The sequence below is a fragment of the Oryx dammah genome, unplaced genomic scaffold, assembly GCF_014754425.2.
Source record: "Oryx dammah isolate SB20612 unplaced genomic scaffold, SCBI_Odam_1.1 HiC_scaffold_20, whole genome shotgun sequence".
Lineage (NCBI taxonomy): Eukaryota > Metazoa > Chordata > Mammalia > Artiodactyla > Bovidae > Oryx > Oryx dammah.
Genome location: NW_024070204.1, coordinates 42,995,603 through 43,008,432, shown reverse-complemented (window position 1 = coordinate 43,008,432; position 12,830 = coordinate 42,995,603). Strand labels below are relative to the sequence as shown.

The following is a 12,830-nucleotide window of genomic DNA, read 5'->3' as shown; positions in this document are numbered from 1 at the left end:
GTAATTATAAATAAGATAGGTCTGCTTCTTTATCTGAAGCTGGCTATAATGCTAATCACTCTAGAGGCAAACTTTGTGTAAATCTGACTCCCAGTAAATACCACCCAAAGTACTTAAGTTTTAATACAATCTCCTGCCAGCCCCATCTTCACCACAAAACAGCTTCAGGATAAAGCGATTTCAGTTTTATAGAGCAGACACTGAGAGCAACTTTAAGTAATGTTCTGGGATACAGTGGTTAACTATTACTTCTCTCTACAAGTTCACAGGCAAAGCGTTCCACTTATGTACAACAGGAAGGATACCACTCTTAATCTTTAGACAAACTCTGACTTCCACTACTTATGTGAGAAAACTAGAGATTAGATAAACCTGCTTAATTAAACATTCAAAATGCTATGCTTGCTTTGTGAATTCAATGGACTTCCTTCTATTTTTAGGAGCATTCATTCCCATGACAGGAATCTGGACTAGACCTCACATCCACAGGAACATTTGTTTTTCCAGAATCAAAACGAACATTCCAGTACCAGCTGAAAATATCTGGTATGCAAAGGAATATTAAAAAAAAAAATAGTAAATCTTCAAAACCCAAAACAAAACCGTGCGTCTTTGACCAGACATTTGCAACACAAACATGCTCACAAAACCCTCTCCTGCCCCTTGGCTAACATCTAAGAACTCAAGATGAAAATATGTACGCACAGCAGGCTGGGAAGATGAAGATGACGATGGTGTTAAGATACCAATGAGCCCTGAGGTAAGAGAGAGCCTCCTGCCCTCTGCATTGGGTTCCTTGAAAAGCTCCGTTTTGGATGACTTGGGGGCACTGGCGTAAGCCTTGCTGAGCAACTTGGGATTCTTGAGCCCGTATAATTCTTCCATTCTGAGGTTACTGGAGTAAGACCTGCTTAACAGTTTGTGAGGCTTCAGGCTGGCATTGTGCTCACAGCGCGGGTCTCCAGAGCAAGAGCGGGTCAAGAGTTTGTGCGACTTGAGAGCGAGGCAGTCCTCCTGCTTGACGGCCGCAGGGCAGGGACGATTCAAGAGTTTGTGCGACTTAATGGTTGTCACTCCCTGCTCAGCCCGGGGGTCGCTGGACAGCGAGCGCCCGAAGGTCCTGTGTGGCTTCGGGGCGCACACGTCCTCCGTCTTGCCGGTGCTGGAACAAGTCCTCCGCAGTAGCTTGTGCGTCTTGGAGATCCCGTCCTGCTCCGATTTCAGTTTAGATTTGCTTTTTCCACAACCAGGGGGAGGATAACTTGGCGACCTTTGAAATTGAACAGTTAACACAGGGCAAATCGTGAGTGTAACAGACCATGGGGAACACCTGTCGAGCTCCATCATCAACTCAACTCTGCTACAAATACCATCTCTTTTAAACCCAGCCTATCCAGTGAAAACTGAAACCAGAAGTATGTACCGAAAAATCACAGGGACTGAATTCTATGTTACCTGGAAAGCAAAAAAAAAAAGGATTGATTGTCCAGTTTTGTTTTGTTTTTTTTCCCTCCTACCTGTTCTAGAACCCTATAAAGCTGTGGTCCCTAACCTTTTTCGTATCAGAAACGGCTTCGTGGAAGAAACTTTTTTTGTGGGCCTGGGAGTGTGGTGGTTTCAGGATGGCTCAAGTGAGTTACATTTATTGTGCAGTTTATTTCTGTTTTGTGGCAATGTCAGAATATTCCACCTTTACTTTAGGGTTAGGGTTTTCAATCCTCTGAGAATCTTAACGTCACCAGTGATCTGACAGGAGCTCAGGCAGTAATGCTAGTGACGGGCAGTGACTGTAAATACATATGAAGCTTCGCTTACTAGCCTGCAGCTCACCTCCTGCTGTGTGGCCTGGTTCCTAAGAGGCCATGGACCATTTGAGGACCCCTGCGATACAAAGGACTAATTTTGGTAGGGAAACTCTATGGAATTAGAAACCAAAAGGTAATTTTAGTAAATTTAGCCAATGCAAAAACACAAACTCAAAACATAGAAATGAGTAGCTATGTTTTTTGATTTGTTCTTTAAAGTCATAAAGAAAATAAACAGATGCCAAGACTGTAGAAGGAACACGCTGGACTAAATAACCATGGAAGATCACAAGTGCAGCATTTAAGTAAGACAAGGGAAAGATCTCTATTACCCACCTGCGCAAGGTTGAAAATAAATGCAGGGGAGACTTGACTTTCTTCTCTGACAGCTTCTTATTGTGCAGGCAATTGGATTTTTCTTTGCTCTGTTTCCACTGCTGTGTAACAAATGTCTGCATGATTCTGTCAAACCAAAGGTAAGTGTGTTGTCACAGTTCTAAGATAATTTACTATCAGATTTCTATATAGATTATGGAGAGAATGCATTTATCAAAGGAAAACAAATGCATGGTGATTAGAGAGAATTTATTTTTGAACCATACAAGATGATTTCATGTGTAGGAAAGCATCCTAGAGAAAATTTCTAATGATTTTACTGTGTTGCAATTAATAATTACTGTGACATAATTAAAAATACAATTGATTAAATAATTGATAAAAGGTAAAAGAATAGGGATATAAAGAGATTTATAAGGACACCCTCTAGGATCAACACCTTTGGTGGCAAAAGAAAAATCTGAAATATTTTGTTGGTGCTAGTCACATAGGTTTAAAAATTATTTTTGTTACTAATTATGATTAAGATACAAGTAAACTTTTTCTTTTACTTGATTTGTTTATGTAGTTTTCTTCCTGAAAAGGAAACCAAAATGAAACTACAAAATCCTAAGCAAAAATAAGCTGTGCAAAACTAACTCTATGGAGAATAAGCAGATCAGCAAATTTTATGTTCAGCACAGCTCCATTCACTTGAAAATATGCTGTATTTTTTTTTCTTTTAATGATGAGCCTCTAAGAATTTTCAGTTCCTATCATAAGGCAGGAATTTGGTAACTTCTGACCTCAATATTTTCTAAAACAAGACCATGGCATCACTGTTTTGCAGTAAAAAATTCTAGAATGTCAACTGTGGATTTAAGACATGGCCTTATTTTCTGAGATGGGTCCCAGGCTGTGACAGTTTCTCTGGATTCCATCTCTCCAGTGGCCCTGGAGGAGGGTCTCTTAAGTGATATTGAAATAGAGAAGAAATTTTAAAATAAACATTGTGTGCAATAGATTAAACATTTTCATTTTCTTTTCAAAGTCAATTCAGCACTGGCTGCTATTCCTGCTGTTTTCAGTTATTTCTAACACAGATTGCTTTTGGACCAGGAAAATGGTACCAGTATCTACCACTTTACAATAGGCCAGGGTGTAAAGGAGGAACTTTATTTACAAATCTTTTTTCCTCCTTCTACACATTTCATAAGTAAGGTAAGGACATGAAATTTGTCCAAGTTTACCTGGATAGAAAGTGGCAGAGCTGTAATACCTATGTAATCTGATACAGATGAATCTATGTTAACATGTTATTCAAAAGGGACAGGTGTGCCTCTTAATACTAGGCTGATTATTCATTTACCAAATTAACACAGATTGCCAGAAACTATATCACTCAGACTTACTACCCCAACTTTGTCAGCTAGCTTAGATGAATTCAGAGGAAATACGGAATTATGGGGGGTGGTGTTTATAGCTGTAGAGGTAGTGAGGAAGAAGGGGGTAAAACTGCAGTGACAATCAATGCTGCATGACTTCAAATTTGCAGTATATCTCTCCCAGAGATCAGAACAGGAAACCAAGGTTTTATTTTCCACTTAATTTTTGAAGATATTTTTCTCCCAAGATTTTAGCAAAAGTTAAATGTAATAGAACATCAGAGTCATCGTCTTCCCCTGTACCTAACCTGAACTCCCTAGTGACACCACCCTTTGTACCAGGCAGATTTGAATTCTTTTCCTCCTATGAAAAATTGCCATTCCTGTGTTCCATTCCCTAAGAAATCTAACAAGTGCGTCTCTGATTCTCGACATACTAACCGGAACAAAGCACAGTCAAAGAGCTAAAATTGTTCTCATTTTCATATAACATTAGCATTCTAAAGTGTGATTCAACATCTTAAACTAGTAATTCTTAAACTTGGACACCCAAATCCCTACCTGTTCCTGGATTTGAAAGGGATGAGTTAACTGTCTCTGTAAGTAATTCAATATGGTGTTTCATTTCAATGGTAATTTGAAATATACATGTGAGTACATTTAGTATAATGGACTCTCCCTTAAAATAGAGATTTCAGTGCTCATACTGGTGTTTGAATTTACTGGCACTAAGAAGAACTATTACAACTGTCATTGGCTGATGATAAAAAGAAGGGAAAAGACTTCAAGGTAAATTATACATTCACATCAAGACCAGATGATGTCACAGTCAGCTATTCGAACAAAGATTCCAGGGTAGTTCAGATAGAGAAATGGGAGTATACATGGGTAAAGTGATGATTTTCTACATGCTGATTTCAAAAGAAATGTGCACCACTGTAACCAGCACTGTGTTCAAACTGTGGTGGTGAAACAGCTGCAGCGAAATGACATCATCCATCAAATTAATTCCTGTATTAATTTGAAATGTGAGTTTTTACTGCAATTTACACATCAGTTATAAATTGAATTTTGGTTTATAAATTTGAACTCAACATATGAATAATCTATACCACGCTTTATTTGTATGTACGTAAGGCAATGCTGGAGATTCACAATGTACTTTTCTTTTTAAAAATAGCTTAAGTTTGATTAATGCCAATTGAACATAAAGTCATACAGAGTTTAAGATTATTTCCATAGTCTGTGATATGCTTAGCCTTTGACTAATAGATGCCCTAATTCATGACTGATCATAATATTACATCTGTTTGGAATCAGTATTTTTTCCTTCAGTCTCTTCTAATGACTTAATGTTTTCCCCAATATGTATTCAATGCTGAAAATATATTCCAAGCTTTATGAAGGCAAGAAGTATCTAGGATTGTATGAGAGACAGATTAGTGGGTGAATCAAAAATACTGATGTGGAATCAGGTCCTGGCTCTACCACTTTCTCAGTGTGTGAGCTAAAGCAAGTTGCTTAAACTGTGATAAAAGATAAAGAATCACAGAAAAAGTTTAATGAGTATTTCTTATTTCCTGAGCAATAACAAAAGGCCTAGATTCTAAATCTGCCTTCCTAACTTGCTGTATGTTTCTGGAAAATAACCTCTTTATATTTCAATTTCCTCTTATGACTTATTCTGAGAATGAGATCAGGTTTTGAATTTTATTATATATTATATTAGACTATAAGATCACAGGCAAACCCAGTTATTTAAAATTAAGGAAAGAAACTAAATTAGACTAAAACTGATCAAGAGTCATGAAAAAAAAGTTCCAGTTCATATATCAAACTGCCCACATAACTAAAATCTATACATAAAAGTAAATAACTTTTTAAAAATGCTATTTCCTGGTGAATCAGTTGGTAAAGAATCTGCCTGCCAAAAAGGAGACCACCTGCAATGTAGGAGACCTGTGTTTGATCCCTGGTCAGGAAGATCCCCTGGAGCAGGAAATGGTAACCCACTCCAGAAACCCCGAGGAGAGGAGCCTGGAAGGCTCTAGTCCATGGAGTCACAAGAGTTGGACATGATTCGGCGACTAAACATATTCTATAATGTGATTAAACAGTGAATATAGAATACAGATTTCCTTAATTTCTCAGGGTTGGGGATTACACACATCATTACTTTTTCTGAGCCCCAATGATGTACTCAAATGCCAGTATGGGTAGGAAGCTATTTCTACACTTCTATACTTTTATGTTTCTTGTCTTGTTTGGACCAATGTCATTTCACTCTCCCAAAATAATTCTTAAGTGGCTTACAAAAGTACATAAAGTAGAACTCTGGACTTTGGGTGATAATCATAGTCAATATAGGTTCACCAGTTGTAACAAATGTGCCGCTTGGTAGGAGATGTTACTAACAGGGAAGCTATGTATGTGTTGGGGGCAGGAGGCAAGCTCAGTACCTTCCTCTCAATTTTGCTGTGAACCTAAAACCAATCTAAACAAGTAAAGTCATTAAATTAAAAATAAGTTTTAAAACGAAGGAGAAAATTGGTGAAGGAAAAAAAAAATCATAGTGGGGTGGGAAGATGTGGCAAGGTGAGGTGGTACCTAACTTGAATGGCTTAACATAGAAGGCAGGCTCCATGCTGCGCTCCAAGACCTGTAAGATACTGGCTTGAAAAACAAAGTCCAATCAAAAAAACAAAGCCAGTTAGGCTGGAAAAACATACCTAATTCAATTCAGAAAACTGAGAAAATTTCTCTTCAGAGTCCTTAAAAAGAAAACACCACATAATATAAAGTGCTAAACATATGCTGTAAATTGAATTTCATTTCAAAGATGTGGAATTCTAAACATTAAGAGTTTATTTTCTGATTTTCACATGCCCTCCTTCTCAGGTGGAAGGCAGGGTGTTGCAGGAATGAGAAAGGATCCTGGCTGGGGGGGGCAGGGGTGGGGGTGGGGGGTAGGGGGCGGGGCAGGTGGAATCTGGCCCAGTTCTAAAAGTGAGCTCTGCCAGCTAAATTATTGATGCGCCTCTCAGCATCAGGATGAATTCCTCTCCTGAGGCATTTACTTCAAAAAGCTGTGCTGAATAAAAATGGGGCGGGGGTGGCAAGCAAAATGAGAACTCAGTTCTCTTTAACAGAAATTTGCTTTCACTCATTGGAAAACTTACTTTTTCAGCTGATGTCCCAAACCAAATCTCTCTTTTGTGGAAATCTGAAAGACATCAACAGTGGGCACTGCAAAGGAAAAACAAAAAAACAGTCTAAATATTGAGTTGAAACTCAACTATCGGCCAGGAAAAAGACTGAAAAGTAATATATATATTACAATGTGTACGTAATATGTATATACACACACATACACATTTTAAAATAGTCTACACACAATCCTACACGTGGTTACTTATGCTTTATACAGAGATTTGGAGATCTAGGTTGCTATTGCTGTTGTTGAGTCACTAAGTTGTGTCCGACTCTTTGCGACCCAATGGAATGCAACAATCCAGGCTTCCCTGTCTGTCACTAGCTCTCAGAGTTTGCTCAAATTCATGTCCATTGCGTCAGTATGCTATCTAACCACCTCATCCTCTGCCACTTTTTTGTCTTCTGTCTCATTTTGCTTTCAGTCTTTCTCATCATCAGGGTCTTTTCCAATGACTCAGCTCTTTGCATCAAGTGGCCAAAGTACTGGAGCTTCAGCTTTAGCATCAGTCTTTCCAATGAATATTCAGGTTTGATTTCCTTTAGGATTGACTGGTTTGATCTCCTTGCTGTCCAAGGCACTCTCAAGAGTCTATTCCAGCATCACAATTTGAAAGCATCAATTCTTCAGTGCTCTACCTTTTTTATGAACCAACTCTCACATCTGTACATGACTACTGGAAAAACCATAGCTTTGACTATATGTACCTTTGTGGAGAAAATGATGTCTTGCTTTTTAATACACTGTGAGGTTTGTCACAGCTTTCCTTCCATATTATATTCTAATGTATAAATATATGTATATGTAAATGTATAATATGTATAATAATGATGATTTTCAAAAATATATATTAAGTGTAAATAGCAATGTGTATTTGCACTCTATTGTTTAGGTGTAAGAATAGTTTGCACTCTATTCTTTAGGTGTAAGAGAGACTTGTTTGTATACACATAGATCTTTTTCTAAGAATAAAACAATGGAGAATGACAGTAAGGCATAGGGAGATTCACTTTTCACTGCACACTATCTTGTGTGCTTAATGTTTTTATCAGATATGTGCATTTATGTAAATTAATAACTATGCTGCTTATGAAATTGATAACTACCAAAAGAGTCACTCACCATTCATTATTCACTGGTTTTAAAGGGTATTGATTATGTTCCCTCTGTGCCAGCCACTATAGATAGAGCTGCAAAACACACAAATACCCTGCCCTTCTAAGCCTTAGTAAACAGGGGGAGACAGATAGAAAACAGATAAGAAAACAGACCACATGTCACATAGTGATAAAGGCTCTGGATAAAAATAAAGAAGGTAAAGGGGGTAGGGGGCTAAAGGTTAGGTGGGCACAAAAAGACGTCAGCATTAGATAATATGGCAGAAGTAAATGGTCCTGGCTGGAGTAGACACAGGGCAGTGCCCCTAAGGAAGAAATGTGCTTCACTATTCTAGGACCACCAAGGGGAGTCGGAGAGGAGTGAACAAGGTATCTCGTTAGGAGAGGAGATGAGAGAAGGAGCACAGGCAGCTCTTCCTTTACAGGATCTTCTGTAAAGACCAGAGGTAGAAACAGGAAATTTGGCCCAGAACTTAGAGTACTTAAGGGAAGAGTATGGTAGCTTGGATTAGTGAAGGTGGGGAACATTCTGGACTCACACACTCTGGGAGATCTGACAGGTTTTGCTGATGGACTGAATTCAAAGTATCAGAAAAAGAATGGAGTCAAGGATCAATCAAAGGATTCTGGCTTGAGCAACCAGAAGTATAAAACTTAACCAATTTCTGGGTGAAAGACTGCAGGAGAATTAGATTGGAGCAGTGGGGAAGATCAGCAATTTCACTCTGGATATTGTAAATTTGGGTGGGGAAGATCCCCTGGAGGAGGAAATGGCAACCCAACTCCAGTATTCTTGCCTGGAGAATCCCATGGACAGAGGAGGTTGGCAGGCTATAGTCCATAGGGTCGCAAAGAGTCAGACACAACTAAGGACCCACCTTCACTGTAAATTTGAAATGCTTGTCACTCGAGTGGAAAACTTTAAGTAGGCTACTAGAGAAATCCAGTATTTACACACTTGGATGAGAAAAACATGCTAAAGACATACATTTGGATGAGTCAGAACATATATGTATTTAAAGGCATGAGGCTGGATGAGAAACTATGAGTGAGTGTAGATGGAAGACGGAAGTTAAGGATTTGGCCTGAGCCATCCAGTATCTAGAGGCTCCACAGAGAAGGTTGAAGAGGAATAGCTACGAGGATGGAAGATTCCAGAATGCTGCTGATATGGACATATGTTCACAAAAGTTTTCCAAGGAGGGGATAAACAACTGTCATAATATGCTGCTAAGTTAATTAAGATGACTCCAAATTGGTCATCGCGTCATTAAGCAATATTCAAGTCACTGGTGACGCTGACAAGAGCGCTGGTTGTGAAATGATGCATCCAAAACACATCTACAGCATATTCAAGGAGAAAAAGAAGGGGGGAAAAATGAAGTAAGTTAACAGAGACAAGTCTAATGAAGAAACTCAACAGTCATGGGAAGCAGAATGCTAGGGACTAAATGAAGAGTGATTTAAGGTCTAAAGGTGTTTGTTTTAAAAATGAGAGGACTTTTTTTATTTTTTTACTAATGGTAATCTTTTAGAAGAAAGAGACATACATGAACAGTATAAGAAGGAGAGAAAAAGGTGTGTTAATTTAGATGAAAGAGGATGGAAGCTAGTATGCAAATAAAAGATGACCTTGTACAAGAGCAAGGGTACTACCATTCTTACAAACTGTGGCAATAACAGATCATTAGAACTAAGACTGTCTAATCATTATACATCCTCAGATCACACATGCTCCACACAGCAAAGCAGGCTGGTATCCCCAGCTGCCTCACTCCCTGTCTTGGCCATTAGTCTGGGATACAAACACTCCACTGATCAAAGAAAACTGGTGCTAATCACCCATCAGTTTCTGTCCAGCAAACATTCTAATCCTTAACATAGAGAATACTTAATTTCAATTCCATGCATCCCAAACCCAGCGCTATAGAAAAATGAATTTAAAAAATCCTAACTTGAAAGCTCAGGGGAATTATTCTTTAAAGAAAAAGATGACAAAATTAGAACAGAGTGTGTTCTCTCTAAGAAGATTTAAGAAGACACAATCTCTTCTCAGGCAGATGGAAAAAGAAACTGGGAAGATGGAGGCAGAAAAATGACAGGGGCCTGGCTTTTAAAAATGCAGAAAAAAATTCAAAATGTACTAGAAGAACTGAAATCTTCACTGAAGATAATTGTATAAGACAAAGGGAGAAAGAGAGAAGAGATATAATACACACAACTATTTACCAAAATATATAAATTATTCCTACAAATTAATAATACAAAGACCAAAACTTATTCATACTATGAATTAGCAGAAACTAAATGTCAGAAATATTGACTCAATTAGTAGTATAAAATCTGAATGCCCCCAAATTGTGGAATATACTGAAAGAGCTAATAAGATGTTACTTCCAAAAATATTCCAAAATTCAAGTGACAAAATTCATATACTATTAAAATTAATGCAATTAGCTACGGAAATGTATTTAATGTATTCAAATAAGATGTTAGTAATCAGTTAAATTGGATATACATGTATGGGGACACTATACTAACTCTGCAGTTTTTCTGTAAATCTGAAAATGCTTTAATTTTTTTTAATGATGTTAAAAGTAATAAATATTTGCTAGCCAAAATAATCAGCTGGAAAATAAAATGGAATATAAAAGACCCATTAAGCAAATAAACAAATGTGTGTCTGTATGCTCAGCCGTGTCCGACTCTGCGACCCCATGGACTGTAGCCCATCAGGCTCCTCTGCTCATGGAATTTTCCAGGCAAGAATATTGAAGTGGGTGTCATTTCCTCCTCCAGGAGTAAACAAATATTCAGGTATAAATTTAGCTAAAAGTAGTCTTTTAAGTAGACTATTAAGAGTAGAATCTACAAATAAATAAATATAAAAGTAGAATCTACAAGTAAATGACCCTTTACAGGAAAAGTTAAATATCATAGAAGTACTTATTCTCCCTAAATTAAAAGTTTACCTCAACTAAATTCCTCACAAGGTACATTTTTGGGGACAAAAGAATGAGAAAGTTAAACTACTAAAATATTTTTTGTTTTAAAAGGGAAGATTATTCAGCTTTTCCTTGTCTCTCATAATTTAGGTTGGGAAAGCAATAAGTGAGGGTCATTCAAGATAGGTGGAAATTATTCCAGCTCTGATCGTATAAATGTAGTGGTATCAACAATGAGATGATTTGCACAAGAAAACATTTTTGTGTTTGCACAAGAAAACATTTTTAATAATGTTAGTTGAGTGTGACTTTAAACAAAAGGCAGCTGTGGCCTTGAGACCATAAACTAGACTTCAGTTCAGTTCAGTTCCATCACTCAGTCGTGTCTGACTCTTTGTGACTCCACGAACTGCAGCACACCAGGCCTTCCTGTCCATCACCAACTCCCGGAGTTCACTCAGACTCATGTCCATCCAGTCGGTGATGCCATCCAGCCATCTCATACTCTGTCGTCCCCTTTTCCTCATACCAGCAATTTTCAAAAAAATACATAGTACCATAAAAACCATAACGATCTTGTCTTTTTATTTAAAGTATATTTCCCCATGTACAATGAAAATAATCTTTAACTTCAAAGTGGATAAGGAGGTTATTTCTTCTGTTCTTATCATTTCTGTTCACTCACAGATACACTGTCAGATTAGCTCTGGCCAAATGTTACAGTTCAGATAAGTATTACTCATACATTCTGCAAACCAAGGAACAAGTGCTCTTCAAAAAGAACTGTTAACTAGGTCAGCCTAAACCTTGAATTTTTGCAAGTCATACATTTTTTGCAAGTTCATTTTACTATAAATGTTGATATTGTCAAAGACATTGCAAAACAATCTTCAAGAAATACTTTCTCATCTATTTATTTGCTTGCAATGATCCAAGTTGTAAACTAGGATAAACTCTCATTACTTTTTCCAGAATAATAAATTATATGTTTCTTTTTAGTATCCTTGTCTCTAGGTTGGCCATCTATTTCATATTATTCCTAATTTTAAATCATATTCTTCCTTAAATTTCTCTGAGAAAAAAACATATTCTTTGGGGAAATTTACTAGTTAAGCTGACAAAGTGAGTCAATCGTCTTGAACAAGGCTTATCATAATCGCTGCATTTTAGAAACAGGAGAAATCCAGCAAAAGGACCAGAAACTTGGAATAATGCTATCCTCATATGAGAGAAACTTTAAGCAAATTTTGCTACAAATGGAACAAATGAAACTAATCTTTTTGTTCTTCAGTCACTAAGTCATATTCAACTCTCTGTGACTCCACGGACTGAAGCAAACTAGGCTTCCCTGTTCTTCATATCTGCCGAAGTTTGCTCAAATTCACGTCCACTGAGTTGGTGATGACGTTGAAGAATCTTATCCTTTGCAACCCTCTTCTTTTACCTTCAATCTTTCCCAGCAATGAGTGGGCTCTTTGCATCAGGTGGCTAAAATATTGGAGCTTCAGTTTCAGCATCAGTCCTTTCAATGAATATTCAGGGTTGATTTCCTTTAGGATTGACTGGTTTAATCTTTTCACAATCCAAGGGACTCTCAAGAGGCTTCTCCAGCAACATAATTCAAAAGCATCAATTCTTCAGCCCTCAACCTTATGATCCAACTCTCACACCTGTACCTGAGTACTGGAAAAAACACAGCTTTAACTATATGGATATTTACCAGCAAAGTGATTTCCTTGCTTTTTAATATACTGTCTAGGTTTGTCATATTTTTCCTTCCAAGGAGTAAGCATCTTTTAATTTCATGGCTGTAGTAACCCTCCACAGAGATTTTAGAGCCCAAGAAAAGAAAATCTGTCACTGATTCCACTTTTTCCACTTCTATTTGCCATGCAGTATTGGGACTGAATGCCATAATTTTAGTTTTTGAATGTTGAGTTTTAAGCCAGCTTTTTCACTCTCCTCTTTTACCCTCATCAAAAGGCTCTTTAGTTTTTCACTTTCTGCCATTAGAGTGGTATCATCTGTGTATCTGAGGTTGTTATTACTCC

At 37.5% G+C, this 12,830-nt stretch overlaps 1 protein-coding gene across 1 annotated transcript in view; it reads right to left on the bottom strand.

The window, feature by feature from the left end:
• The window catches only part of PARP8 (poly(ADP-ribose) polymerase family member 8), a 195,653-nt gene that overhangs the window by 49,750 nt on the left and 133,073 nt on the right, over positions 1 to 12,830 (bottom strand). The window contains exons 11-13 of the mRNA XM_040262467.1: positions 6,685 to 6,751; positions 2,142 to 2,267; positions 706 to 1,270 (exon numbers count right to left, since the gene is read on the bottom strand). Coding sequence (XP_040118401.1) covers positions 706 to 1,270; positions 2,142 to 2,267; positions 6,685 to 6,751 — 758 coding nt within the window. The remainder of the gene's footprint in view (positions 1 to 705; positions 1,271 to 2,141; positions 2,268 to 6,684; positions 6,752 to 12,830) is intronic.